Below are 27,288 nucleotides of genomic sequence, written 5' to 3' on the forward strand. Positions count from 1 at the left end.
TCGTGCGTCTCTCACGTGCTGGGTGACGTATCAGCAGCGTTAATTTTCAGACACACGTGCCCCTCATTAAGAAAATTGGCACTTCAGCCAGTTAAAACAAAACAAAAAAGAGCAAAAAAAACCCCAAAACAAAACAAAAAAAAAACACCCAAAAAGGAGAGTTTCATCGTGTGGTTCTCAGTTTCAGCTGGGATTAAGCTCCGCTACAGCCATGTTCTGTTGTTTCAGGGCGCTGCCAGCCTCACTGCAGGTAGAATTACATTTTATTGTTTGGCTCCAATTGTACGTTTTTGCTTTTAGAACTGAATTGTGGGATCTAAAAACATTTATTCGGCGCACATCCTTAGAATCGCAGTCCCTTGATTTTCCTTCTCATAAAGGAACAAGTTATTGATGCAAAGCAAAGTTTTGCTCTTATCAGTTTAATCGTTCAGACTGAAATTCGCTCCTCTCAGGTCTGCATGGGAATGTGCCTTCGTAAGGATGTCACCGAGGAGAGCAAAAAGGCCAAACTGCAGAACATCAAAATAGAGCAAGACCTCAGTGAACAGGCCAGGGCTGAGCAGAATGTGATCAAAATCCTCATGCTTGGTAAGTTTCCACCATCGAGCCTCATTTCACCGAGTGACTCGTCCTCTGAAACTCTGCTGGTTTGTGCTTCAGGTGTTGCAGAGAGCGGAAAGAGCACATTGATCAAGCAGATTAAGATAATCCACAGTCATGGCTTCTCCAAACAGGAGCTCATTAGTTTCAAGGTGGTGTGACTATTAATTTCTCTCCCCTCTGGTATTCAAGCAGTAAATGTAGACTTTTTTTTAGTTTTGTTTTTGGTTCACAGCCTGCAGTTCTAGATAACATTTTAACTTCTATGAAGACTGTTCTACGAGGTATGGGGAAGCTCAGGATCAACCTAGCCAACATGAAAAATAAGGTAAGATCTACCTTTTTATTGCAATACCTCTGGATCACACTAGATGTCAGGATTCATCAGTAAATGGCAGACTGGCCTCAGTTTGTACTTTAAACACAAATGTAAAGAGCAGGCTCCTCGGACAAACGTCACGCAGGTACAGGAAGAACATGCAGACTCCAATTAAAAGAATAATGGAGAACGTATTTACATTTGATAAGTGACACCACTAGTTTCCAAACTGTTTCTACCTGGTACTGATTTTTACATTCAAACTCTCCTGAGCTTTGGGAACCACTGAGCTCGGCCGTATTGGGATTGGATCACATCTTCATTACAGACATGATCGATCTTTTGAGAGCTGATCAAGTTGTATGCGCAGTCTTTAAAAATGCTTCATCGGTTCAGGGTCACAGAGGCTACAAGCTTCTCCCATCTGACTTTCCATTATAGAGCAAACGCGGATGAATAGAACTTTATTTTCATCCAGAGGTTCTACAAATATGCATAAAGTGCTTTTGAAAAAAAAAAAATGTCTTCCCGTTTAGTTTCACGCCAGCTCCATCCTGTCCTGCGGCCAGTGTGTGGGGGAAGACCAGGAGCTGCTTCCCTTTGTGGCTCACGCCTTCGGCGCACTGTGGGCTGACAAAGGGGTGCGAGCAGCCGCAGCCCGGGGTTACGAGTTTGATCTGAACGACTCTGCTCTCTAGTGAGTAGATTAACCTCCCAAGCAGTTTACGTCCTACAACCCCAATTATGACTGGAAATGTCATCGGAAATTGCTCGGTAAGCAGCGTGCCGTCGCATTGTGTCAATATGGAGCGCTGAGAATAACTCGTCCTCAGGAAGTGATTTCCATGACATTTGTGGAGTGGGAGTCTTAATTGGGACCACATTAATGGAAAAAATAAATGTTTTGTCAATATTTTGCAGTTCAGGTGAAGCTCACAACACAAACATGGTGGAGTCTTCTTGTCTGCTGAGAAACCAAACTGCCATTTCCCGTATAGCAGCAGCAGCAGCTTTGAATTGGCACACTTCTCTGTGAACGGGTAACAAAATACATATGTGGACTTTTAGTTTACCTGTGGACAGAGCGTGTTTCACCAATTGCTGTCCTTCAGCCTTTCAAAAGTTCATTGAATAGACAATAGCCAGTTAAATATCATGAAATCCCAACAACTCCTCTCAGATAATTTGTATTTCGTCATCGGCTGAAGTGTATGTTGCTGAGGCAGAAGTGGCAGCTGTGTTAAGTGGGGAATAATGCTTTGTCCTCCAGATTCAGGCAACTGAAGTTTAAATTATTTTCGCTGAGCTCTACACACAATTACAACACATTCATACATGCTGCATTACTCACAGACTGGACACCAATCAATAGCAGCAGTAATATAACACGGGCCCCATCAAAGTAGATTCTTTAATAATATTTCGATTTTAACATTTCAACCTGTTAGTAGTATTGTACAACATGAGTTAGTTAGTTAGGTTTTCTATGTTGGAATAATCAAGCTGAATATATGTTCTTATCTTCAATGTAAAACGAAGGAAGTCTATTAAGGTAAAATTTCCTGGAGGAGCCCAGACTTGGACGGATGGAGACGTGACAGCTTCATTACTGGAACTCCATGAACTTTGGTGCAGGAGGACGATGTGAAACCTGTCCAGCTCTCTTTCAGTGTTCTCACTCCGCATCGATGTAATGTGGGATTGTTCTGTGTCGTGACACACTTCAGAACCTGAAGGCTCCCGAATGTGTAAAATTACTTCTTTTTTTTTTGGGGGGGGCATGAACTTTGGCATGATGTGAATGCTGAATGTTGCTCGGTGGAAATATTTATAGGTAAAATACATTTTTACGAACGCATTCAATTCATCACCAGGATGTTTATTTGGAATAATTTTTTTTTTATTCCAGACTTTATTTCTTTCTTTTCTTTTTTTTTTCTTCTTACAATTGCCTCTTGAAACGTTTCCAACATATTTTGCTCACAAGCTTCACCAGGATTTAGTCAAACCGACACAGTATCCAAAGCCTGAACTGGCCTCGGGGCATGTCACACTTTGTAATAGCTGACTCTGCAAACATTTTCACCTTCACGGATCGACTGTGTAAAACCACCTTGGAAAGCGAGCGGTCCTTGGACTGTGTGAGTCGTGTTTCAGCCCTGCAGCAGAAGCTGCTGGTGGAAAACTGTGCTGAGCGTTGAAATGATTTATATTTATTTTTTCAGTTCAACATGATCTTGTGGATTTTCTGTTAATCTTACTGTTTGGAACTTAGCAGTTCCATGGAACATAATTAAATGTACTTAAATTAATTCTCTTGATCACACAGACTACAGAAATGATTGATTTAGGAAAACTCGTAATTGACGATATGTGACCAAAGCATTTTGTTGTTGTATTTACAAGCTGAAACACTTTAATACCGGTTTAAGGAATGAGTAGTGCAAAAGCATTTTTTTTTTCATTATGTCTCCAACTTCAGGAAATGTATAAGTTAACAAGGTGTCGTGTTTCTTCTTGCTCTAGTTTCTTTGAGAACATGAGTCGAATCATCAGACCTCACTACGTTCCCACTGAGCTGGATGTTCTGCGAGTCCGCGTGAGGACCTGTGGAATCATCGAGACGCAGTTCCAAGTTAACAGGATGATGTTTCGGTAAGAGTCGTCAAGCAAAGCACAGCTTCACCGTTCAAACGCACCGCTGTGCCAAAACCATGCTTCATTCAGAATTCATAAAATTGGATCCTTTAACATTTCACACTGGGCCACTGAGATTTCTTTTGAAATCCTAATATCCTGCTTTATCTTTCTTGACAATTAAAGTCTTCTGTATGCACGGTTATTAAAGCAATATCTCACGTTGCTTTACTTTCATTGTGCAGTGAAGCTTTTAATCTTACACATTTAGACAGCTGAGCTGAGGTGGAAAGATCGAATGTTCATAATTATTCCTTAGACAAAATGCATAAAAGTACATTTTAAAACTGAATATGCACAGTTTAACGTGAAGCCATTTGTAGTTTAAGCACAAATGTTGACCTCGATCTGTTTTTGTCTTTTAATATTGGAGCCAGAATTTATATTAAAAAATGTCACCCGCTAAATCTAAGTCATGATGGATGGTCTGCTCGGAACACTTTTACAAGAAATTCATTCTGACTGAGGTGGTTATGAAACTTGGAATCACAATTCAGCATCAATAAACAATGACTGAATGAATAAATAACTTTACTATGCTCCTGTGTTGGAGATCAGTATCTTGAGGCTCTTGAGACCGAGCTCTACTGCTCTGGAGGAGTCTCTAGCGAAAACCGAACACTTCTGAAGTCGGGACGCAGCTTCCCGGGCGTGAATCAGACATGAAATATTGATGGCGTCACTCTTCCTTTCTGTTCCAGGAATATTAGCTCAAAATGTGGAGAAGCCATGATGGTGACTCACCGAAATCCCACTTCCCTTTCCACTTTGATGCATAGTTTTCAGAGTCGCTGGTCATTCACGCTGCTCCCTGCCGGCTGTCCCTGTGCTCGGACTGTATTCACAGAGCGTCATAAGAAACCAAATCCACACAGATCAGGACTTCATGAATGTTGCATATACTGTAGCTGAGGGAAGCACTGCAACATCTCCAACAATGTGAAACAACGGTTATAGAAGAAGTCCTGGATATATTATCAAACCTCCGAATAAGTCGATTTAAATGCCCATATTCTGTTAATATCTGATATGATTTAAATTATTTGTGCCGAAGTGTTGCGACCCATGTGATGTACTGTTTTCAATAGTCTTTAATCAGGGCTGCCAACTCTCTCACGTTTCAGCCTAAACTAATACTTTCATACCATTTCTCATGTTCGTCTGCACTTTTTAGCTCGGTACTAAATTTCCCGATGCAAAAGAAAATGTTTGAATATGAAAATCAACATTTCCTGTGACTGCCTGACCAATCACACCTTTTATAGCACAGACTGCCTGCTTCTTTTCACGGCCACAACTTTTAATTTAAGCCACACGTCTCCTGGGCCGCACGCTGTTTAACCCTTAATCTCTTTTGTACATTGTGAGTTGAATTGGTTGTTGTTGTTTTTTTTCCCCAGAATCCATAAAGCCTCTTGAGCCACGATTTTCTTTTCTCCACTATATGAACTGCTGCTGTCAAATGCTGTGGTTAACGCTTATTGTCTCCCAGCTTGTTAGCACCGACTCTTGACCCAGGGGATAAACGCTTCATTGCCTCTGACATGAGTGCTGCAATCATGCACCTGGAAACTCTCCGGCCCAAATGGGAACTCATTACCTGTGTCACCAAGACCCGCAGCTTCACCTCCTCCCATATCGCACACTGAAATAGATTTCCACAATATCTGAAGTAGATGTACGGTTTTTCCATTGTGTTGCTATTTATATTCAAGTTGGAGAGCGCCGGAGCCGTAAAATGACACCATAATAGTGTGTAAATAACCCAGACTCTGATTTTTTTTTGGGGGGGGGGGGGGGGGGGGTTGAGCTAGGAAATGCATATGGATGAATATTTAATACAGTGCATTTTACAAAACCTGGAAAAAACTTTAAATTTAGTAAGACATGTAATAAAAATGTCTCCATTAGGCCATTTTGAATGACACTACCTGCAGCAAAAATTGGTTTCTGTGTAATTTTTGGACATTGCAAGGCCAGAGAAGACACTGTGGCTGGCCTGTTTGAGTCTCCTAGTAAGATTCATTATTTAGAATAATAATAATAATTGGTTACTCTTAGTGAGTGAAGGATGTTGAGAGTGTGTATATTGGACATTGTGATGGACCCGTTTTTGTTTTCCTGTCTTCAATTTCTTGATTAATCCTGAACTTTTTGTTTTGGTCTTGCCAGTTTGTTTGACGTCGGCGGCCAGCGGAGTGAGAGGCGAAAGTGGCTGAGCTGCTTTGATTGCATCCAGTCTGTATTGTTTGTTGTGGCCCTCAGCAGCTACGATCTGACGCTGCAGGAAGATCCTTCAGTGGTATGTTGGGAGACATAAGCTGGGTTTCATTATATTCTTAGAGAACATGTAATGCACCTTTTTCCTTCATTAGAACCGGTTGCAGGAAAGTCTTGAGCTTTTTTCGTCAATCTGTACCAACCCAGTCTTTGAGAAAACCTCACTGGTAAGTTTCTTGAAGTTCTTGTCATATTGTACTTAAAGGGTCTCTGACGGCTTAGTTGGGCTGGAGAGCAGCTGGTTTCTTTTCAGGCACTACTTGACAGGCAATGTAATTATTTTGATGTCTGTCTTAATGAGTATTTATCAATTCTACTGACTGAAATCATGTATATGTTGGTTTTGCACGTAACTAACTCAAGGTATTTAGGACTATTTTCTCTTGAATCAATTCAGCCCTTATTGTCAACATACAAGACGCATGAAGAAAATGAATCCTCGTCCTCTGAAAGATGCGAAATGGTTTGTTAATAATATAATATGAGCTAAAAATAGTCGTCGATGAAAATATATTCAGCTAAAGAAGTGGAGTAGAAAAATTTGTGTGGTTCATATATAACTGACATATAAATGGAAAATACACACGATAGAATATCTTTGAATTAAAACTTGATAAATATGCTACAACTATTTCATTTCTTTGCCAATATTTTTTTTAGAACTGAACTTGTCTAATTGTAGTGCAGAAGTTCTAATGGCCTACGGGTAAAAACTGTTCCGATCTCCGAGGGAGGAAGGTAGAGGGCAGCTGATGATCTTTTGTGCAGTTCTGGACTCCCTCTGCAGCTCAACAGGCACCAAACCACACGGTGATGAAGTCAGTCGACTCTCCTTCTCAACACCTGTAGAAAGTGGAGTCTGTGCTGGACATGCTGATGTGTTGGTGGTCCTACTGAGGTCCTTGAAATTGTAGGTCCAGAGAAATACGAAGCTGACCGCTCTCCACACATACCCTATTAATGGTCAGTGCAGTGTGGTCCTCGCCCTCGCTCTTGCTCTCTCTCTAGAAATCAAACCCCATCTTGGTGGTGTTGAGCTCCAGGCTCTGCCCTATAGGGGTCAACTTGACTTTCACATTTTGGTTTCTAAAGCGAGTGTATTTATCGGCTGAACCACAATCATGTATGATGCTTGTCACAGGCGTTTTTCCTTGGAGAGATGTAAAAGCCGTGATTCTTTGTAGATGCACACTGAAATTGCACAATTTCCTTTGAGAGTTGAGATGTATATCGTCATTAGAAAGGTGCTTTCAGCATTTAGACACAGTGGGAGTTAGAAACAGTTTAATCCTGGCTGTCGCCATCGTACAATATGGTTTTGATGTTGGTCTTGTGAAGAAGATTCTTTTATCAATCTTGCCACACTGCTGTTGTACAGGATTAAATTACCAGCTCATCTTCACATGAGCACCAAATGAACGAAAGAAGATGTTTACATATACTTTTTCCATGATTGGTTTCCTTCTACAGATTTTGTTCATGAACAAAATGGATCTTTTCCAGAAGAAGATCTTGCGTTCGGGAAGACACTTGCGATTGTACTTTCCAAACTATAAAGGTATGAAAAACCTTTTTCCTCCACATATTTCATTTCATGGCTGAATATTTTTGTATGAGACCAGAACCACCAAAGCATCTTATTCAATAGTATATATCCAGATGTTTTTGTGAATTTGGGACCTTTAGATCATTTGAAAATGTTTATAAAAAAATAATTAAATCTAGCTTCATGTACAGCCATGCTCTTTGACAGTTTGAGAGAATACAGTCTTTACTCTTCTTGTGCAGCTGTATCAGCATTATACTCTGCAGTGATTATTGGGGGGAGAAAGTAAGACTGTGCATCTTTGGATATATTCTTTAAACAGTTTACCTTGATGAATGAACCACTGCATCATTTGTGTATTGGACCATCAGGTTTGTCACTGTATTGACTAAGTCCAAGTCGTTCATATTTCAGGTGTACTAGTAGGAAATGACGGGTAAAGCCAGTGTTTTCTCTGCTTTGGGGATTGAGGGATAATATATACCAGTGCTATGCTTTAATATTTAATGAATGGTGGGGGATCCACTGTAGTTTAGAACAATATGTCCTTGCACACGTTGCAGATGCACCTAAGTTCAACCTTTTCCTACTTTATTTGCATCGAGGGGCCAATGGTGACGTACCGGCTGCAGCCCTCCACATCACTGCCATGTTCTCGGCCGGTCGAGGCGACTCCAACAAGCCCGTGTACCACCACTTCACCACCGCCACGGACACTGCCAGCATGCAGGGGGTCTTCCACATGATCATCGATCAGATTATCAAGGAGAATTTGGCAGCTGTCCAGCTGCTGTAGGAAAAATCTCCTGACAACCAAGATTTTAATTTTTTTTGTCTACCGTTTTCTGTTTGTTAATGATTTTGTTTAAAACATTTTATCGCACTTTTAAATTCAGTTTTATTTTAAATAAAATACTTGCTGATTGGCATAATCTTCCCCCTCCCTTTCTATTTTCCCCATAGATCAAACCTGAAAGTAAAAACCATCGTATATGAAACGACATAAAAATGAAGTAGGTTTTCTTCATCTCTGGTGCAGATTTAGTTCTAGATAATGTGATAAAAATAAAAACCTTTGTCAGTCCCAGAGTGAAGATATGAATTTAATGAAGACACAAAAAAATATTTACAATCATACATTACTTTTACATAGTTTCATCACAGGTTTACCATAAGTCTGATGAAATGGGACATGAAAAAAATTGCGTCTTCCATCTGGTGCATTGCCTGTGTGAGGGTTAAAGTACATTTTGTGAAATGTCACTCCTTGAAGGATTTGGCTTTGTGACCGAGCTGAGCTGCTCAGTTTGCTGCACAGGCTGAGGACTCCAGGGAGATCAAGACATCCGCTTTGCACTTAAATGATCCTTTATTTTCCTGAAGAAGTTCGCAGCTCTGCAGGTCTGGTGTGACGTCTTTGATACAGACAGGCTATTTGAAAAGGGGAAAAAAACATTGCTAATTGTAGGAATTTAATATGCGAGTACAACAGATATTTGAACAGAATATTTATTTATGAACTGGTCTACCTTTCACTTAAAACCTTTATTCTTATTAGTCTTTATTTGAAGACTAAATTACTTGAATTCATAAAACGCATTACTTCCTAACGGATCACAACTACTGCATATAAGTAGAAAAACATTTGATGCCCAGACAAAGTAATGCAATAGGTAGAACGGGGTTTCTTGCTTTTGTAGACTTTAACTTTCATTATTTGACAATATGAATGTTTCCAACTTAAAATAGAAAAAAAAATAAACGTATGTAGAAGTTAACACTTTATGATCCACATCATTCCATCTATAAATCCATCCTGAAGCTAAAGCCATAAATAATCTAGCACTGTGATGAAAAGAGTGGAATGGAAGACGAACCTGAAAGCGCACCAAGAAACTCAGTACCCCAACTTATCAACTCGGTCAATTTTAGAATCTATGGTGTACTTATTTTCTCATTTACCGCGTCAAACACAGAGAAAATCAAAAGTTCTTGTTTGGTAAATCCACGCGGTGGATGTTCGCGCGCGCCCGTGCGTAAAGACGCAACGCTCACCGAACTCCCAGAGACGGCTTACCATCGTCTTCAAGATGGAATTGTGTGAGGTGAGATCAGAAAACACGCTGTTGCTGGACGTCTCTCCGCTGTCTGTCTCCTCTCTCCTCGCATAGGGTGACCTCCGGATCCCGGACAGCAGCCCGGACGCTCTGCCCACCGAGTAGTAGCTCGGACTGGCCACCTGCTTGTACCACGCCTCCGTCGGACTGCATGCGACCAGCACGGAGATCACCACGAGGGGCAATGTGAGTTTAGAGGGTATCTCCATGTCGGCTGGGGGCTCGGTTCTGCGCGGCTCTGCTGTGGTGAAGGGTCCTGGCTCACTGCCTGAATCCCTCCATCCACACTCCTCTTATAGCGGCTCCGGCTGCAGCCTCCCTGTTTCGTCAATGTCGTCAATACAAACTTTCCCGCAGAGACGGTCAGTGAGACGCTGTGCGTCAGTGTGAGCCTGAGCCTGCAACCTTTTCCTGACGCTGAGCTCCAACAATCCAAGTCAACTTTAAGTAAAGTGAAAACAATTGATCGGGTTTGAATAAACTCTTGAGTTCCCACCGGATCATGATTAGATTAAACTTTAGGTAAAAAAAGATAAAAACATAACACATTTTCTTTATTTTTGTTTTAAATCTGGTTGTTTTTTCTACATCTCTAATTGCTTCATGATCTACAGACATTGCAGCTACAATTATTGCACTTATTCCCTTCATGTTATGTCCTTTTTATTTGAAAGAGAGCGTTTGTTATTGTTGGACATCTTAAATAGATAAAAAAGTGTAAAATAGTCCTTTTTAAATATAATATCTGTTGTGACGCAAAACATTTTCCTTTGTATGACTGAGAAGTTACCACATTGAAATTGTAAGCATTTTAGTGCTGATGATTATCAGGCTATATACAAGACTTATCCAATGTGTTCAAAGATTTACATACTTCAAGTTTAAATGCTACTCAATTATTGCTTTCCTCAACATTCGTCCTGAACATGAAATGTTTATTTTGGATATATGTGGGATCAAGGTGTAGAAAAAGAACTTCATAACATGTTCACTGTCCCTCTAAGGCCCTGAAAAGAGGGCTGTTGGATTTTTTAAAAAAAATCATTGGTCATCCTCTTTGGGCAGTTTGAACATTCACAAGATTTAAGAATTTTTGTTTCTTCTATTATTAATGTTACAATTAGGTCGATTGTGAAATTGTAGTAGAGGATCAGGTCCACACTAAATAAAAACATTTGTTTGTGTAGCAGCATGAACAATATGCATTTAAAATGTCGGTTTGAAGTGGCTGTAATCATTTTTATGACATAATGCACATATCTGGATTTTTGACTGCTTTTTTAACAGTGTGTGAACTTCAAAGATCGGATGCGGTTAATTTTGAAGCCATAGAGCTTGAAAGTCTAACATATTCGTATTTCCATGGGACATTTTACAAGCCACACTTTAGAAGAAATAAGGGCGAGTCAGCTATAAGGCTGAAGAAAATTTCAAATATTTATCAAATGCTTTAAAAGTTTTAGGACTTAAAAACAATTTACATGATTTTCTTTGCATGCACTTAGACAACTTTTAGAATTTAAAGCAAAGGATGTTCAGTCAGGAAAATAAAATGAAATACACGCTAAATAGTTTATTTTGCCAGATACAGGAAGAAGAACGTACAATCACGTGTGGTGCTGGTTGGATCGGGAAAGTGTCTATACTGTATATAATCTGCATCTGTCATAGCCAAAGCCGATTTAATCCTTTTAATTTAGCATTATTGCACTCACCGTCTATTCAGTTCTCATAAGGAGCCTTTAAAAAAATAAATCTAACCTCTTTATTTGTTATCATAATCCCCCCCCCCTAATCTTTACATTGTCTCAATCATGTCAAGCAAGCAGTCTTTGTGTGCCGCCTCTGCTTTAACTCCCCTCAACCACAACAAAGTGGCTTCAGACTGTAATGGGTGTATATGTGAAAGAATTTCATCTCGCATTCATATGAGGAGAGCCACAAAGTGCAAAATACGTGGGCTAGGTGACCTCATTTCAGGGGCAGACACTGAGCGTTTCCTTTTTTTTTTTTTTTTTTTTTTTTTATTTTGCAGGAAACCTGTGCTATCAAAGAGCAGGGTGGTGTAAAGACCGTGTCTTTTCACACACGATGCTGGTTGTAAAGTGCTCACAGAGCATCTCGCGAGCATTTCAAAGCAAACTTGATGACCTGATTAAACTGTCAACATTTTCAAGATGAGGGTTAAACTCCAGACCTGGACCCTGATGCTGCTGTTTCTGTCAGGTAAATGTTCAATGTTTTAATACGTTATACAGTCTTACAAGAGGACATGGATGTATTTGTTTCTTTCAGGTGTTATCAGCAGCAACTGGAAAGTGGAATATCAGCACCAGCTGGTCTGTGCAGTGAAAGGCTCCACCGTTTCTATTCCATGTTTGTTTTACAGTCCTGACAACCAAATAGTTCAACGTATTTTGTGGGGTCATGTAAAATCTCCTGGTAAGTGGCAAGTAATCTCTTGGGGTAAATCAAGAAAAGTCAATAGGGGATTCCAGTACATTGGAGACAAACTGCACAATTGTTCTTTAAAAATACATCAAGTGGGGCACAATCATGCAGGAAAATACATGGTGATGTTCAACAAAGCAAAAAGACTTCCTGTTGGTGTTGCCCCAAGTTTAAATGTTGCTGGTACGTACATTTTTTTTTTATCTCTTCCAATCATGTTTTTTACTCCCAATGTTTGATTTTATACTCTTTCATTATGCATTATTGCTCTTTCTGTTTTAGATTTGACTATTTCCATGACAAAATCCAGTCGAAGTGAAGTGATAAAGGAAGGCGACTCAGTGAATCTGACCTGCGTGAATAGCTGTGATGACATAAACGCTTCTTCTGCCTTCACATGGTTTAAAAATGGCCAATCTATCTATGAAGGGCCATTCCTTTATTTGAGAAATATGTCTCCCACTGTCTCTGGAAACTACGCATGTTCCCTAAAAACATACCCAGGAACAATATCAGGAGCTGTGCACATTGATGTTGAATGTAAGGAGCACACTAGATATTGACAAATATTAGATAAAAAAATAGTTAACATGTATTTGTGTGATGAAAAGATATCTTGTCTCATTGTGTCTTGTTGTCGACACAACATATTATGCATATAAAGAACATTGACTTGCAGCTTCATTCATTTAAAAGGAAAAGCAGCCAGCTGACAGTATAAGCCAACATTCAAAGTTGGAGATAGATGCTTAAAATGTAGATTGATATGAAGCCGTTCCAGATTTACAGTCTTCCTCCTGGGCTTCACATTATTTCTGTAACAAAGCATATTGACATTTTCAGATGGTCCCAAGAATACATCATTGATAGTCAGACCTCCAGCAGGCGCAGGGGGCAACTTCACCCTGATCTGCAGCACCAATGCAAACCCCCCAGTGGAGAATTACACCTGGTTTAAAACGGGGGGTGAAGAGATCCCGTCTGTTGGACATCAGCTGATGTTCTCCCCTGCTGACGGTGGAGAGTATTTTTGCAGTGCCGCCAACAAATATGGAAGTCAGAACTCCTCTACTGTTGTACTTAACACGGGAAGTGAGTGGTGGTTTTTATTCATACAATGAGGGATATACAATTATTTATGGATCTCACTTTCCGAAGTTGGACATGGTTGTGTTGCCCAAGCTCACCACAGAAACGCTCTTTGTTTTACAGATTATCATGAAACATTTTCCAGAGATGCACTTGTTGTCGCTACTGTTGGTGCATTTCTGATTGTGATCACTATTATTCTGGTGATTAGGTAAGCCCGTCTCAGATACTAATTTATCCAGGTTAGATGGATCAAACTATGATTCTGTCTGACTGTGGGGCAAGGTAGGATACATCTTGGACAGGTCACCAGTCCATCACGGCATCACAGCGCAGAGACAATCCCACATTCACACACACAGTCAATTTATACTTAACAAGACCCCCAATCTCAAGCGGGCGATATTCTCCCTGCGGGAAACATTTACAAACATTCGGGGTAAAGGTTCGGAGGGTTTATCCCAAGAGGGTCGAGTCTGTGTTGGTCTACGGGAAAAGAAAGTAGGATTTCATTGAGCTTGGGTCCACACACACAGGCTTTCTTTAGAGTTCCTTCGAAAAGTGCATGCAACTGCAAAAATCACTCTTGCATCGCAGCATTTAATTCATAACTTCCCAATTTTGTGTGTACAGTTCACTACAAACAGCACAATTGGAGAAAATAGACGGACAATTCCAACTGTGTTAATTCGCTGGAGTGTGACAGGAAGTATTGACATGTAAAAGCACCTCCATGTAAATGAGGTCCAATTAAGAAGGTAATCCTCTTGTAGGGGACATTTCCATCCACAGCATGGAAGTACAAATCTATGCTTAATCCATACGGTGTGCATTTAAATACAGTAGATATATAAACATTAATGAACTGATTACTTAGTCATTTGCTATTCTTTTAGGTTAGATTTGTATTCACCAATATATTGCTTTGGGCAGGCCAGCGTTAAGCTCTTTGAGTCTGTTGATTGTTTGTTGGTGTGTTTGGTGATTTTGTCTCATGTGTTGCAGCTGAACAGCAGTGATCCTGAGGTAACTCTGGTTCTGTGTTTCAGAATTTGCAAAAAGAGAATGAGGCCAACAAACACAGACTGCGATGAGGACGCGCCGGTAAGTCTGTTGTGTGCATAATAATAACCACATGCGTGTCTGTTAAAATGTTTATCGAAATCAAAAATTTAAAGGTGGACTTCAGTGCTCGTTGTGTCATTTCTTTACGACGGTATTCAGAATAGCGACTATGTCAACTGGCTCACGAGTGAAACCATCCAACTGCAAGACGGACATCTACCTGAGTGGGGGGCAGACGAAGTTTGCTATACAACTGTTGTCTTTCCCAACAAAAGAAGAGCCAACATGTGAGATGTTTTGAAGTGATGTGCAACATTTTAATACTTATTATTTTTGCAGGCAGCTCACTTAGTGTCTTATCACCTCTAGGGAGCAGCAAGCCGACTTTCATCATGAAGACATGACGTACAACTCAGTGGGCAGATAAAAATCCTGCTGTTCTATGTTGTCATTCATCCATATTTCATTTAGACAATTTCATTAAAAAAAAAACAATTCATATCTTGATCCTCTCTAATTTTGTGAAGATCTGCATATGAGCATTCACTTTTTCTTATATTCACCACGGATGCATACCAGCTGATCCACAACATTAGAGCCACAATGTGTCATGATTGTGTGTCTATATGCCGAAATGAATCATTTTTCAAACATGGCGACGATCATGCTCGCTGTCATGTATTTCAAAAAGTCATAGAACCTTTCCTGTGAAGTTTTTACCTTAAATATCACAGTCAGGGAAAGGACTAAATATTAGTTCTTGATTACAGTAACTACTTTACAAAGTAGTGGAGTAGCGTTCAGATAATGAGATTAACAGTAAGAAGTTACGTTTCCTTTTAGGTGTTTTTAAAATTAGAATGTGTGAAGATACTGTTGCTGTGACACTTTATCTGACACCTCAACTAACTGATTCATTGAGTCTGTTAGAAAAATCTATTTACGTGAGTTTGTTACTTATTAAAGATAAGGGGTTTTTTTCTTCTGCACTGTGCGGCAAAGACTTTCTCCTGGATTTCCTCTGATAAGGCAGAACCAGAGGAATTTTGGGAGGATTTAGAATTTTACGACTGTTTTATCTTTGCCTGAACAGAGAGTCCATTTACGACTGTCCTGGGCCTGCACACAGATTTAATCGCTTCTTCTCACTTATTTACACAGAAAACGCCTTCAGAACAACTCCGGAGCAAGTTCACAGATCAGGTTCTATCTGGCTTGTTCCTTTTCTTCAAGCTTTATTATGAAATGCTTTTTGAATATTTTCAATTGCTCTTGCTCTGATTTCTCTGGACTTTGTCTATCAAGGTTTTACTAGGGATTTTCCTGACAGACTCACTCATTAAATTCTAAGTTAGTTGGAAGTCAGATGACATGTCATTTTGGTCTGTTTGAGTTCATTGGTCATTAATAAAGTATTTTCAGCTACCAGTGTTTAACTTTGCACTCTCCCACAAGGAGGAGACATTTTCTGGCCATCATGCAGAATTCAGCATAACACCTGTTCTTGAAATTGAAAAAAAATGATGACCCACTGACAATGAGAACAGCTGGGATAAGATAGAAATAAGCAAAAATCAAACAAAACAAAAAAAACTCAGGCAGCTTTCGTGTAAGTTGGCTTATGTATATATATATTTTTCAGTAACAATAGCATTGATGTTACTTACATTTGGACTTGTTTTCAGGAGGACTACAATCATACTGGAGGTTTATTATGAAGAGTAACCAAGTTATCGTGATAACATACCTGCCAACTGCATTACCAACAAGGCAGCAGCTCCACCGATGTTTTCATATATCGCAAGAGAACAAGCCCTAGGGAATTTAAGTAATTGTAACGGCATTATTGATTCTATAATAGTAATCAGTTACTGGCAAAAGTGTGGTGTAACATGTAATTTATGATCGCCAATGTTGTGGGGGAGTACAGTGGTTTATAAAGAAAACTAACGGCAACAGAGCTGTAATGGTTTAACCTTAGTCTTCACTTTAAACACTGGCTCTTCAAATGTGCATTTTTCTCTGTAACCTTCAAGGAAAAATACGTATTTTTCAGCACAGCAGCCACCTTATCAAAAGTAAAGACAAAATAAAAAGCCATTGTTCCTCAACAAGGTGCAGCAACACCTGATCAATGTTATCTGTAGGAAAAAAGGAAACATTATTTTACCACAATGCCCCCTCCTTCCCCCATTTGGGATTGGCTTTATATACTTATCATGTACTAATATCACCTCTGCACCAAGTCTGTGGCGTGCATGACCTAAATTCAGGACAATCAAAGCTTCACTATGCACAGTGGTGCAAACGACAGGCGGAAGAGAAAAGGCGCAAGCTCGATGTTTTCTATTACAAGATTGCCTAGTTAGAGGTTTCAAGATTACTCAGCTGAAGTGGAAAACGGAACTGTAAAATGAGGCCTGATGCTCTTGTTTCTGGCTGGTAAATCTAACAGCTGTGCCACTTTTGAAGAAAACATTTATCATTTAAAATGTGCCAAATATGTGCATTTGTTGCAGATCTGTTGTTATTTTTGTGCTTTTTCTTACCCAGACAGGATGAAAGTACAAGATGTGGGACCATATAAGTTCTGATAAATCAAGCGGAGCTTAATAATTATCAATCATTTCTCAGGGCTTGAAAGAAGCTTAAAACCTCCTCGACACTTTCAAGTGCAGAGATTGAGACGTTATCGCTGCACTTTGCCCTTCTAGATTTGAGCATTGCCGTTTCAAAACCGTGTTGTGGTGAAACCGGAAGGCAGCTCTTTAAATGAGACATGCTCCCTGAACGCAAACTCAAAAACCAGCTCAGGAACCGCATGTATTGATGTTGAAAGTGAGTATCATGACTTTTTAGAATGAGAGCCAACACAAGTATCTAGGGTGTTCCCACAAACTTTGTTTTAGTAGTTGTTCAAACATCAAAGGCAAGAAATTAAAAGAAATACTCCAAACCGAAGTAGAGTACAGATACTAACCCAACAATCTCCCCAAATGAAGCTCGCCTCGACCTCAAGTGTGTCGAATCCTGGGTGTTTCAAGGAGGGTATCTGTGTAATTACGACTTGTGACCTGGTTAAAAATGGCTGCTGAACAGAAACTGACTGTAGATTTGTGCTTGATCGACTGTGGCCAAGAGAAATAATGAGAACCTCATTCAGTGTCTGTTGTGATGGCTGGCAGAAACACGTTACAGGCTGAAAACATGGAAGTGTTTAATCTCCACTTTTTGTAAAAATATTAACTTGAAGACTTTGGAGCATGATATTTATGATAAACTATCATTAAAACACACCAGTTAACCAGTCTACCCTGTGGGAGGCTCTACACCCTGCAGCAGCACACTGATAGTATGTGGAGTTTCAGGTCAACTATGAATAGGATGGATTTGAAGCATATGAAGCAGTCCAGCATTAGAAGTCAATAACTGTGCTCAAGGCTAATCATAAAGAACTGAACCCAATTCACATTCTGCATCCTTAAAGCAGATGCCTGTTATGGACAATAAAAGAGTGGACACTCCAGAGTCTTACTTAAAAAAAAAAGAAGAAATGATCAGATTGAATAGATTTTCAAGCAAAGAGACTTTAAATATACTCAGGCCGTGTCCTCTCACAAATTATGCATTATCATTGTCCTTTAGTGCATGAACATCAGCCAACAGTAACACAAGTGGTGCTTATCATTAGTGCATGATGGAAAGCTCTTTTACAACTACAGCACTGTTATATCTCACACGTATGGCGTCACACTTCTGCATTAGAGTCTACAAAAAGAATCCATCTGTGTTTATTGTCTGCTCTATAGACTTGAGAGGTTAACTCATAAATCATGTCGCTGTCATACAACAGCAAGTGTTTTTGACGGCATCTGACTTAGAAAGTCCTGTATTGGACAGTAGTGATTGAGGGAGATGTCATCGATGCAGATATTGACCTTAAGACTGAGAGGCAGTCTTCAGTGCCTGTTACTATTACAGAGGGTGTCACTTTGTGGTCAACAATAACTTATGCAGCATTAAAAATGGTCATCAACTGTATCACCTGCAGGGTGCAGCAGGTGGACTCTATCTATCTATCTATCTATCTATCTATCTATCTGACAGGAGATATATACAATGGGGTTCTTTGGGGGTCTTTTCTGAATTTAGAAACTAAAAATAGCAACAAGATTTGTCTGACATTTCTGTTAAAAGAAAAAAAAAAAAAATCCCTCCATGAAGCATTTACTGAATCATCATGCCGAATCAGAATAAATGAGCTGCCGATGACTAAATATATTCTTCCCCTGGTGGAACAATCTACCCGAAGACGGCTGGTGATTCAACTGTGTTAATGATGAATGAATTCAAGAAAATCCACAATGGTATTTTAGGAACAAGGTTTATGCTGCTTACTGATCTGTGCACGAGGACCATGAAAAGTCATGAATAAAAGTAAGGCTGTGCGCTGTACTCCGTAAATTGAATTAAATAGCACTTACACTTTTTTAATATCTATTTTCTATTAAACATTCAGAAGGTGTTCAGTTTCAGTGAAGTTTTTTTTTTTTTTATGCCATTAAGTTGTTTTGTTTTGACTCGCATGCACTTTGTTTTGGTTTCAACGGTGGTTGGGATGTTTAAAGTGTTCTACTTAGTTTATACAAGATTTAGAGAGTTGCAGGAAGTTCAATTGCCTCTAAAAATCCAAATCTATTGAAACAAAAACCTATGAGACTATATGAGGCACAATTTACTATATTGTAAGGCTGAGGAAAATATATAAAGTATTTTGACATTAAAAAGGAAGCCTGTTAGATACATACATACAGTTAAGCAAGTGCGTTTAAGTTAGAAAACCCTGTGAATAGAAGTGATGGCAGCTAGTGTGGGCTACCACCTTTAAAGAAGTGTATTGTACTGGTATTGTTTTTGTAATCTCTCAAAACCCGTGTCACATCTTAATCTGTACAGGATTTCTTCTTTAGTACAAGAGAAAATGCTTGCAGGTGAATGAATCTGACTGACAGGGTGCACCACAGTTTTCCTAGTTTCCAAGGTTGCCATGGTAACGTACCTGTACCAAATGAAACAGAAAAAGTCAAAATGGGGTTTCAGAGACACCCCTGATTAGTGTTACCACAAGTTAGCTTAGGTGACTTTTTCCTGACCACCTCAGCAGTCACATGACAAATGAGTTGAGGGTTAAAAAAAAATCCCACACACAACAGGCTGGGCTATCACGCCCCCTGTTGGACATTTGAACGCAGAACATGTTTTTTTTTTGTTTTTTTTCCCCTCTTGAGCCTCTATAACTGAAATAAAAATACAAGCTCTCATGAGTAAGTGTCATGTGAGAGTTGTGGAGAGGAACAGCCCATTAGAAACTAAAGGTCACCCTGTAGGGTGTGGAATAAAACAATAACCCTTCACATACACAGCATATTGCCCTTTACTGAGAATTCACAGGCCAGCAAGAGCAAAGCTTAACAAGTAGCTTATAACAAATAAAAAAATATGTTCTTTATCATCCTGGTTTTAAATGGCTCTGCATTTCTGCCATTCCTAACCATTAACCAGTAAAACAGGTTACTTTAGCGTGCCAGTGATGTAATTCTGACCTTGCAATGCTGCTGGGGTTTTCTCTTAGCTTTCTTTTCCCTTGAATGAATAAATGTTTCTTCGCTTCCTAAGTTCACATATCCTCCCCTCATGGTGGGATTTTCCAACCTCTTCTTTAGATTGGAAAGTGAAAGTAAACAGATGAAGCCGCACCACACACACTCGCACTCAACTGTGAATGTTTATTGGAACAGTTATTGGATACCTGCAAGGTGGTGTCCTGATTTGTTCAGTTGCCTCATAGTTTCCTTGTTTGAGTTCAGTTTGTTTGGCTGCCTCACGACCAGTGACTAAACTATTTCAGCTTTGTTTTATTAAAACTATCATCAATCTATCTATCCATCTTCAAATACTCCCTTTATCCTGTGCAGGGTCACGGGGCTCTGGAGCCAATCCTCGCTAAGCCGTTTGAGGGCAAAAACAGAGACGGACAATCTCACACACATTCACATTAAAAAGGGAAAGTTAGGGTAATCAATGAGCCTCGCATGCAAGTTTTTACACTGAGAGAAAACTCACCACACATGGGAAGAACATGTAAACTTTACACAGAAAGGCCCTCCAGCATTTGAACCTGCAGCAGTCTCTGGTGAGGTGAGGTCACTAACCACCGCCTGCTATTATAATCATTTGGCCCCACCATACAGCCTATCACTATCAACACACTCCGAATAGAAACCAAATGTCTTGTTTCTTTAGAGGACTTCAGTTCTTTGTTACTCTTCAACGTTCGACTAATCATTGGTCTTGTTTTTAATATTTTTACAGTGAACGAATGCTCCTTGAAATTCTATTCCACTTTAATTCTATTATAATAATGTTTTATAATTATGACTTTTATATTCCTTTGTACAGATGACAGACAGAAATCTAGAATAAAAACATTCCAATTTTACTGAGGTAATCATATCATGATGGCAAATTGTCCAAAGCTCTGAAAAAAACACCAATTTCAGTCATAGCGAAAGTAAACTTTATCAGCTGACGCCCATTTCTGGCAAAACGAAACTTTGTGAGACGGAAACGTGAGAAGAGCAGAGAGCAGGTCCTCTGACTCTGCAGTCTGAGTGTCCGCCGGAGCGTCACAGGACCAGCAGGGATGAACGTGTGGGGCAGCAGCTGAGGGCCGGCTCAGGTGAGTGCTGAGCACCGGGGAACCTTCACTCAAGCGCGGACGCTCGCCTGTTTTCGCTCCTTATCATCTCCCGGAGCAGCTGAGGCTGGAAGCTGCGCAGCTCGCGCAGCCTGCTCACGGTTAGCTGGTTAGCAACAACCGCTCGTGTTTGTTTAACAGAACTGAGCGTTAACCAGACTCCGAGGTTATAATGCAGCGGATACATTAATGCGGTCATTTTGACATTCATGTCAGAAACGGTGAGGTTATTGGGATATTTTATTATCTATCGCGGGTCGAAACCGGAAGTGACTAAACCATGTTTATTTTTTCCATCAAAGCAGACGTGTGATTGGTTGAACTAGGAAGCCAAAGATGTGTTAATTAAAGAAGAGGAATCACTCTCTTTTTTAAAATAAAAATAAACTACAATCGAAAACCCCCCAAGTGACGGGATGCCGTTAAATCGCAGCGTGAGTGGTCGTGTTGGTGGGAAATGCAATTTATATAAGCGCTCAAAATATGTCCTACACTTTTAAATTCAGAACAGATTTGGTTTTTATTCCACTTCTTGAAGTCTGAATTTGTTTTGGCTCTGGTGTCTGTTTGATTAGTATAATCCCTCCAGGCATCTGTGAAAAATAAAAAGGATAATATGAGCGCCAGACAGCTAGTACATTAAAACTAATTCAATGGTAATTCATTGATTAGTAGTTAATAAAATCAAGTAAAGATTTGCATATAATTAATTAAAAAAAGATAATATGCGTTCATTTGTCTAGTGATCACAAAATAAAAATATAATACAGAATTAGAAGAAATATAACCTGACTGTGCATGAACGGAAAAGAAGCCCAAGGAGCTTATATAACATCCTTAATAAACAATCAATAAACAACGCCTTGATGAAAATAAGAATGAAAAAGGTTTAGTGAACAGAAATCAGAGGAAACTTAACAATGGAGTTAATAGAAACAGTCACCTAACCCACACAACATATTTAACTAGAACCAGTGGAACACTGTTTGGACAGGAGATGATTAAATCATGTAGCTTTGAAAAGGGCCAACGAGGAAAGCTTTTTAACTAATTTGTCCATAGAGTTCCAGAGTTGAGAATTCTCATTTTGTAGTAACTTTACTGAAATATCACTGCTTGTTGTCATTATTATTACAGGGTGAAAGTAATAGACATATTTTTGTTTCAATGTAAAAGCCCTCAGCAAAAATCGTCTTGCTCTGTGTGGATCATAAAACTATTACATTATCCGCTTAGTTTGTTTACAGCTTTATATGAGCATTAGAATTATGGTATTTTACTAGTAGAGCTCACCTTTTTATTTCTGTAATTGAAGCTGAAGTGAGAACATTTTATTATTGGCTGCAACATCCTCATGTCTACCTAAAAATAGTTTCCACCCTGGTCACATAAAATACTAAGCAGTTGTTATTTAAGGCTGCTCAAATTCCAGCACAGGGAATAGAATAGTTTCGGGTGAATGATTGCAGAGCTCATTTTATGACTGAAATGAAAGTGAAAGAAGTTTGTTACATTACTTGTGTGGTAAAACAGCCCCCCCCCCCCCCCCCCCCCCTGCTGTTTAGAGAGGGGACCAGTGAAGATGAAGTGCCCAGCTTGTGGCCATCAACTATTGGAAAAAACAGCCAAATTCTGCAGTGAATGCGGCCAGAGACTTTCTGTCCAACCTGCAAACACAGAGGGTAAGTAAAGAAGAGCAGACATGTGTTGTAGTTAGTTTGTGGATTGGTTCACCAAAGTGACTGTTGCTTATAGAAACAACATGCTTCACAACCATTACAGAGCATTTAAATATCTACTGTTATAGACAAAGGCAATTCTGCAAAGTATTAGTGAGTAACAGTAGTAAAATAGAATCATTTTGCATGTGCAAGAAGGAATGGGAAGAAGTATAACTTATTAACTACCACCCCTTCTCCATAAATAAGTATTACATGTTATCAGTATTACATTAAGGCCAATTATCTATTGACATATATAATAATGTGTAATCTTGATGGGTGTTAACGGTTAAAACCGGTCCGTGCACTCTGATTCGTCTGCTCAGTACAGAATGTCCATTCTTTTTGGGATTGTTGTCTGTAGTTTACTTTCGTACTTATAAGCAGGCCAGCTGACAGTTTTGCTGACAGTTTTTTTCTCAACCACATAATTTTACTCGTACCTATTTACATTTTACCACATCTACTTTTGAATTCTTAAGTTTCCGACAACATTTACGACATGAAGGAATATTCAAACATTAGATCAGCATGCTAACCCTAACCCAACTTTTTTATTCTAGTTTGACTTTTATCAATGTTATTGTTGGTCTCTGATTTTGCAAGTAGATATTTGTTACGGGGAAATTGAGCCGATTGTCTGCTGTTGACGCTGCAGTTAAATGCAGGTCAAAGTAACTAATACTGTGAATGTGAGTTTTTACTTGAGTATTTTACAAACAATACTTGTGAGGATGATTTAAGCGATGTAGTTGTAGTTGAATAGAGGTTTTCAGTACTCTTTCCCTTCCCCAAAAAGGATTTGTATGCTACTTACATGTGAATCAGTGTTTTTCTTCCACTAGAGCTCCAGTAGATGGCAGTATAGCTGTATGAACAGACTGAATTCTATCTTGATACCATGAGTTAAATGATACAAGTTGAGGGTGATTTAATTCTGGAACTATTGTCAAAAGAAATAATACAATTCTTTATATATTTAATGCAAAGTGTCTCCTTTAAATCTTTGATATCATTTTGCCTGTGATTTACCTAAAAGGTAAAATATCTCTGCAGCCGTAGAGCGCACTACTGATGATGTCACTGAAAACATTGATCTCAGTTTTTTTGGTTTGAGTTGCTGTGCTTTTCACATGTCTTTGAACAGAGTTTTTAGACTTTTTAAATTTCTGTTCAGAAGCAGGGGACCAGCCGAAATCTTTGGTTGCAGACATTGAGAGTAAAACTGAGGATCAGTCAGGATCTCAGGAAGACGGCCAACATAGGTCCAATAACTCTCAGAAACGGACAAATGATGAGAGCCTCAGTCACCAAAAGAAGAAGGTGAGTAAAGATCAAACTGTTGTGCTTCTTTTAATTTGTGTGGTTTTGCATGTAATAACTCTTTTTACTGAATTACATCTTTGATACAAATATTCAATGCATAAATGTCAATCAGCTATTAATTTAATTAGATTTTCATACAAATATAATTTAAAACAAAGTCTATATTGCACATTGAAAAGAATAGCATGATTTGGCAACAAAGAGCCAACAGATGTTCTTATATCTGCAGTGAGGAAAAACCAAAGTAACGCATAAAAGGATTTGAAAAAAGATAATAAAAAAAAGATATGATGATTAAACATGAAGGTAAACTGCTAAAATAAATAGAATACAAATTCCGATAATAAAACATGTGAGCCACAGGTCGCCAGTCCATCACAGCAAACAGATAATCACATGTACACATCCCTGCAGGCAAATTATAGTCAATGATTAACCTCAAACGCATGTTTTTAGATCAGAATGTGTTTATGATGGGATTATAATAAGAGGGGTACCGGCACAGAGAAGAACTTGCAAATGTCCATCTGTAATTGTGGCCACAGTGGCTCAAGGCACAGAAGGGTACAGGTGAAATGATTGCCGGTTTATCAAAGAATAAAAATATGTACAGAAGGAAAACCCAGACTGTGAGATTGTGCAAATAGAAAGGCCCAAGTTAAGGGAGGTTGTTACAGGCTGGAACTTCATAACTGGAAACGGGTGTTGACAAAGTGGGTTTAAGATCCATCAACTTTATTTGTGATGCAGTAACTCATGGAGTTAATCTCCAAGGTCTTTAGTGAGAGGTTCAGGAATCCAAAACAATATACAGCAATAGTTTGTATAACCGTCTTCACATCTTGTGTTTACAGAAGAAAAAGAAGAGGAGCAAAAAAAAGAAAGGCGGCGACATGCCATTGGACCAGTCTCACACTTCAGTGGCAGACAACCAACCAGAAAAGTCAGAGGGCAGGAGAAACTCGGACAGTGACAGTTCAGACAGTCCAGTGAATGAAACGTCAGACTCAGTGGAAAGTCAGCCGAGTGGTTCAACAGCGAAAAACTCTGCTGAACCTCCTGGAAATTCACACGTGGTTCAGAATGAAGTGACCACTGAAACAGCAGAGGCAAGTGCAGCGGGGCAGCCTGAGGAAGCTGCGGGCAAGCCTAAAGGCAACAGTAAAAAGAAAACGGACCCAGATCTGACCCCCAAAACGGCTCCAGCAGACCCTGAGAATCAACGTGTCGCCACAAAGGAAAACAAGAACACAGCTTCTCTGTCAGGAACAGGTAACGAGACGAAGACCACGAAGCCCGAAGATCCGAAACCTAGCCAGAAAAACCCAAAGAACAAGAAGAACGCCGCCAATGCAAACCAGCCAAAACAGGACCAGAATGCCAACGTGGAACCAACTACAGAAAAGACAGAGGAAAGTAAAACTAAAGGAAAGAGTCAGCAGGAGAAGAAACCGCCGCAGACTGCCGGAGCTGGACAGAAGATGGTTTTTGGTCCTCAAACATCATCAAAGGTGAAGCTGATCAGTTTCTATGAGGAAGTAATTTATACTGTTTAACAGAAGGCTCAGGGCAGTCTTGTAATGTGGATTGACTATTTGATGCTATAGACTGACAGCACAGGCTCCAGTGTGGACCCCGAGGTGGCTGACCCTAACCCCGAGGACTCGGGGGTGCAGCGGTCTGGAAGTGAGAAGGACTCGACGCAGACATCAGATGATGACCGTGGACAGAAAGACGGCGGTACAGAGAAGAAAGAATCCAGCCCCAAAACAGAACCCCCCCCAAAAAAGTGAGTGATGATTCTTCCACGCTGTCGTGGCGAGTTTTTGTCTTGTGTATTGCATTTAACACTGGACTTTCGTGTTTGTTTTTGCTTTTCAGGCTGGCCAGAAACACTAACATTGCGGCTGACTCAAGACTCAATATTTACTTTCACGCAGTTCTCTCCAAGGATTTCAAATTTGACCCAGAAGTAGATCGCATCTTCGTCAGGGCGGGTTCCTGCATTGGGAATTGGGATGAGAATGCAGTTGAGCTGTTTATTGAAAGGTAAATATTCTTTAAAGAATATTAGGTGGGAATATCTAAAGAGTCATTAAAAAAAAGAAAAAAGAAAAAGGGTTAAACGAATGTGCAGATTGTACGAGCTAAGATGTTTAGAAACCTAATGCCAAACAAAAGGTTTCATTCATAAATGAACTAATTAATGTTTGGTGTCTTTAAAACCAGTCCATAGCTTTATGACGAGGTGAGGAATGTTGCGTATGTCCACTGCTGCTTCACTGACTTTGCGGTACAAACATTTACATTTGTATTCCATTTTATTGCAGGGACCTTGGAGAACATGGGTTTCTTGTTGGAGGCTGTTTGACCACAACCAAACAAAATGCTGTTTTCGTGGCGATACCATACAAATATGTTGTCTATAGACACAAAAAGAAAGATTATGATTATGAGCACATATACAAGCAGGATTCCACACATTCCTCCATCCCCACCAACAGGTGTTTGTTTGTGAAAACCCACCTCATCAATGACAACGGTAACTATGACCTTCATTTCATCAAGCTGTAAATACATCACAAACGGATCACTTTGCCTACTTATTGCTGTTTCTTGTAATTGTCTTTTTCTAAAAGGGGACTGGCATCAGTATGACGATATCATCTGTGCGCCGGAATCAAAAAACATGGCTAAACGTGTTTGGGCTAAATTATGGTCAGAACAAAGGAGCAGCTTGATTCAAGGCAGAGAGATTGCAGGACGGATAATGCTGGACACAATTTTTGATATTCTTCGTTGCTGGAATGAGACCAACCTGAAAAGTTTCATTTGTCAGCTGAATCAGTTTTTTCAGGTTTATAAAGACCCATTTGTGTTTGAAGAGAAACAAAAGAAGTGGACCACTCTCGACTATGGTGAAGCTGAAGTAAGTTATCATTGATTCTCCCCAGAATTGCTGTGAAATAAGGACAAATTCACCAATTTCTCTTTGTCACTGTGTTATCTCAGGTAAAGAAGATGCTGAAAGACTTCATGCTGACAAGAGTCATTCCTCAGCTCAAAGACAAAGACAAAGACAAAGACGTGAAGAGTGACTACATTCAGGACAACTTGAGAGCAGCAGTGATCATGCTCCATGTAGTCAGAGCGTATCACATCACACTCAACTACACTGAGCGTTATCAGCTCTGTGCTATGCTCTGCTTACCCAAGCTAGAGAAGGAGCGCTTCCTGCTGTTCTGGGAAGAATTTTCCAAAGAAGTTTCTCTTATCAAGGGGTAGGCAGTGAATCTTTTAATTATTCCTGCCCTGGA

General features: G+C 39.7%; 4 protein-coding genes across 8 annotated transcripts in view; 3 read left to right on the forward strand and 1 right to left on the reverse strand.

Annotated features, from left to right (window-relative positions):
* Nucleotides 1–211: 211 nt before the first annotated feature.
* On the forward strand, nt 212–8,241 carry LOC308124320 (guanine nucleotide-binding protein G(o) subunit alpha-like; the record flags this gene model as incomplete). Its single annotated transcript, XM_080487239.1, has 10 exons — nt 212–250; nt 456–591; nt 664–755; nt 839–931; nt 1,459–1,619; nt 3,449–3,577; nt 5,792–5,921; nt 5,995–6,066; nt 7,370–7,457; nt 8,051–8,241. 10 exons carry the CDS (start codon nt 212–214, stop codon nt 8,239–8,241), a joined length of 1,131 nt encoding a protein of 376 aa, XP_080343365.1.
* A 506-nt stretch (nt 8,242–8,747) lies between these two features.
* On the reverse strand, nt 8,748–9,771 carry LOC308124321 (neuropeptide B-like; the record flags this gene model as incomplete). Its single annotated transcript, XM_080487240.1, has 2 exons — nt 8,748–8,876; nt 9,523–9,771. 2 exons carry the CDS (start codon nt 9,769–9,771, stop codon nt 8,748–8,750), a joined length of 378 nt encoding a protein of 125 aa, XP_080343366.1.
* Nucleotides 9,772–11,593: 1,822 nt separating this feature from the next.
* LOC308125233 (B-cell receptor CD22-like) lies at nt 11,594–15,591 on the forward strand. Of its 3 annotated transcripts, XM_080488852.1 has the most exons (9): nt 11,639–11,788; nt 11,858–12,004; nt 12,125–12,196; nt 12,296–12,553; nt 12,857–13,105; nt 13,226–13,313; nt 14,152–14,206; nt 14,327–14,454; nt 14,537–15,591. In XM_080488852.1, exons 1-9 carry the CDS (start codon nt 11,740–11,742, stop codon nt 14,592–14,594), a joined length of 1,104 nt encoding a protein of 367 aa, XP_080344978.1. In that variant the 5' UTR covers nt 11,639–11,739; the 3' UTR covers nt 14,595–15,591. The 3 variants fall into 3 exon arrangements, 2 of the variants coding, with proteins under 2 accessions (XP_080344977.1, XP_080344978.1); XM_080488851.1 differs by having other exon boundaries at nt 11,594–11,788; nt 11,858–12,196; XR_013936364.1 differs by having other exon boundaries at nt 11,607–11,788; nt 11,858–12,196; nt 15,329–15,591.
* A 5,170-nt stretch (nt 15,592–20,761) lies between these two features.
* Nucleotides 20,762–27,288, forward strand: part of LOC308124653 (E3 ubiquitin-protein ligase rnf213-alpha-like) — a 31,870-nt gene continuing 25,343 nt past the window's right edge. Inside the window, exons 1-9 of one of the 3 annotated variants that reach the window (XM_080487779.1) lie at nt 20,762–20,906; nt 22,490–22,606; nt 23,823–23,968; nt 24,826–25,482; nt 25,579–25,760; nt 25,853–26,020; nt 26,302–26,513; nt 26,611–26,900; nt 26,984–27,252. In XM_080487779.1, the coding sequence (XP_080343905.1) occupies nt 22,507–22,606; nt 23,823–23,968; nt 24,826–25,482; nt 25,579–25,760; nt 25,853–26,020; nt 26,302–26,513; nt 26,611–26,900; nt 26,984–27,252 (2,024 nt within the window). In that variant the 5' untranslated portion in view covers nt 20,762–20,906; nt 22,490–22,506. Of the gene's footprint in view, nt 20,907–22,457; nt 22,607–23,822; nt 23,969–24,825; nt 25,483–25,578; nt 25,761–25,852; nt 26,021–26,301; nt 26,514–26,610; nt 26,901–26,983; nt 27,253–27,288 lie in introns of all 3 variants that reach the window. The other 2 variants (XM_080487780.1, XM_080487781.1) reach the window with 2 other exon arrangements.

This window comes from Lipophrys pholis (assembly GCF_963383615.2).
Source record: "Lipophrys pholis genome assembly, chromosome: 19".
Lineage (NCBI taxonomy): Eukaryota > Metazoa > Chordata > Actinopteri > Blenniiformes > Blenniidae > Lipophrys > Lipophrys pholis.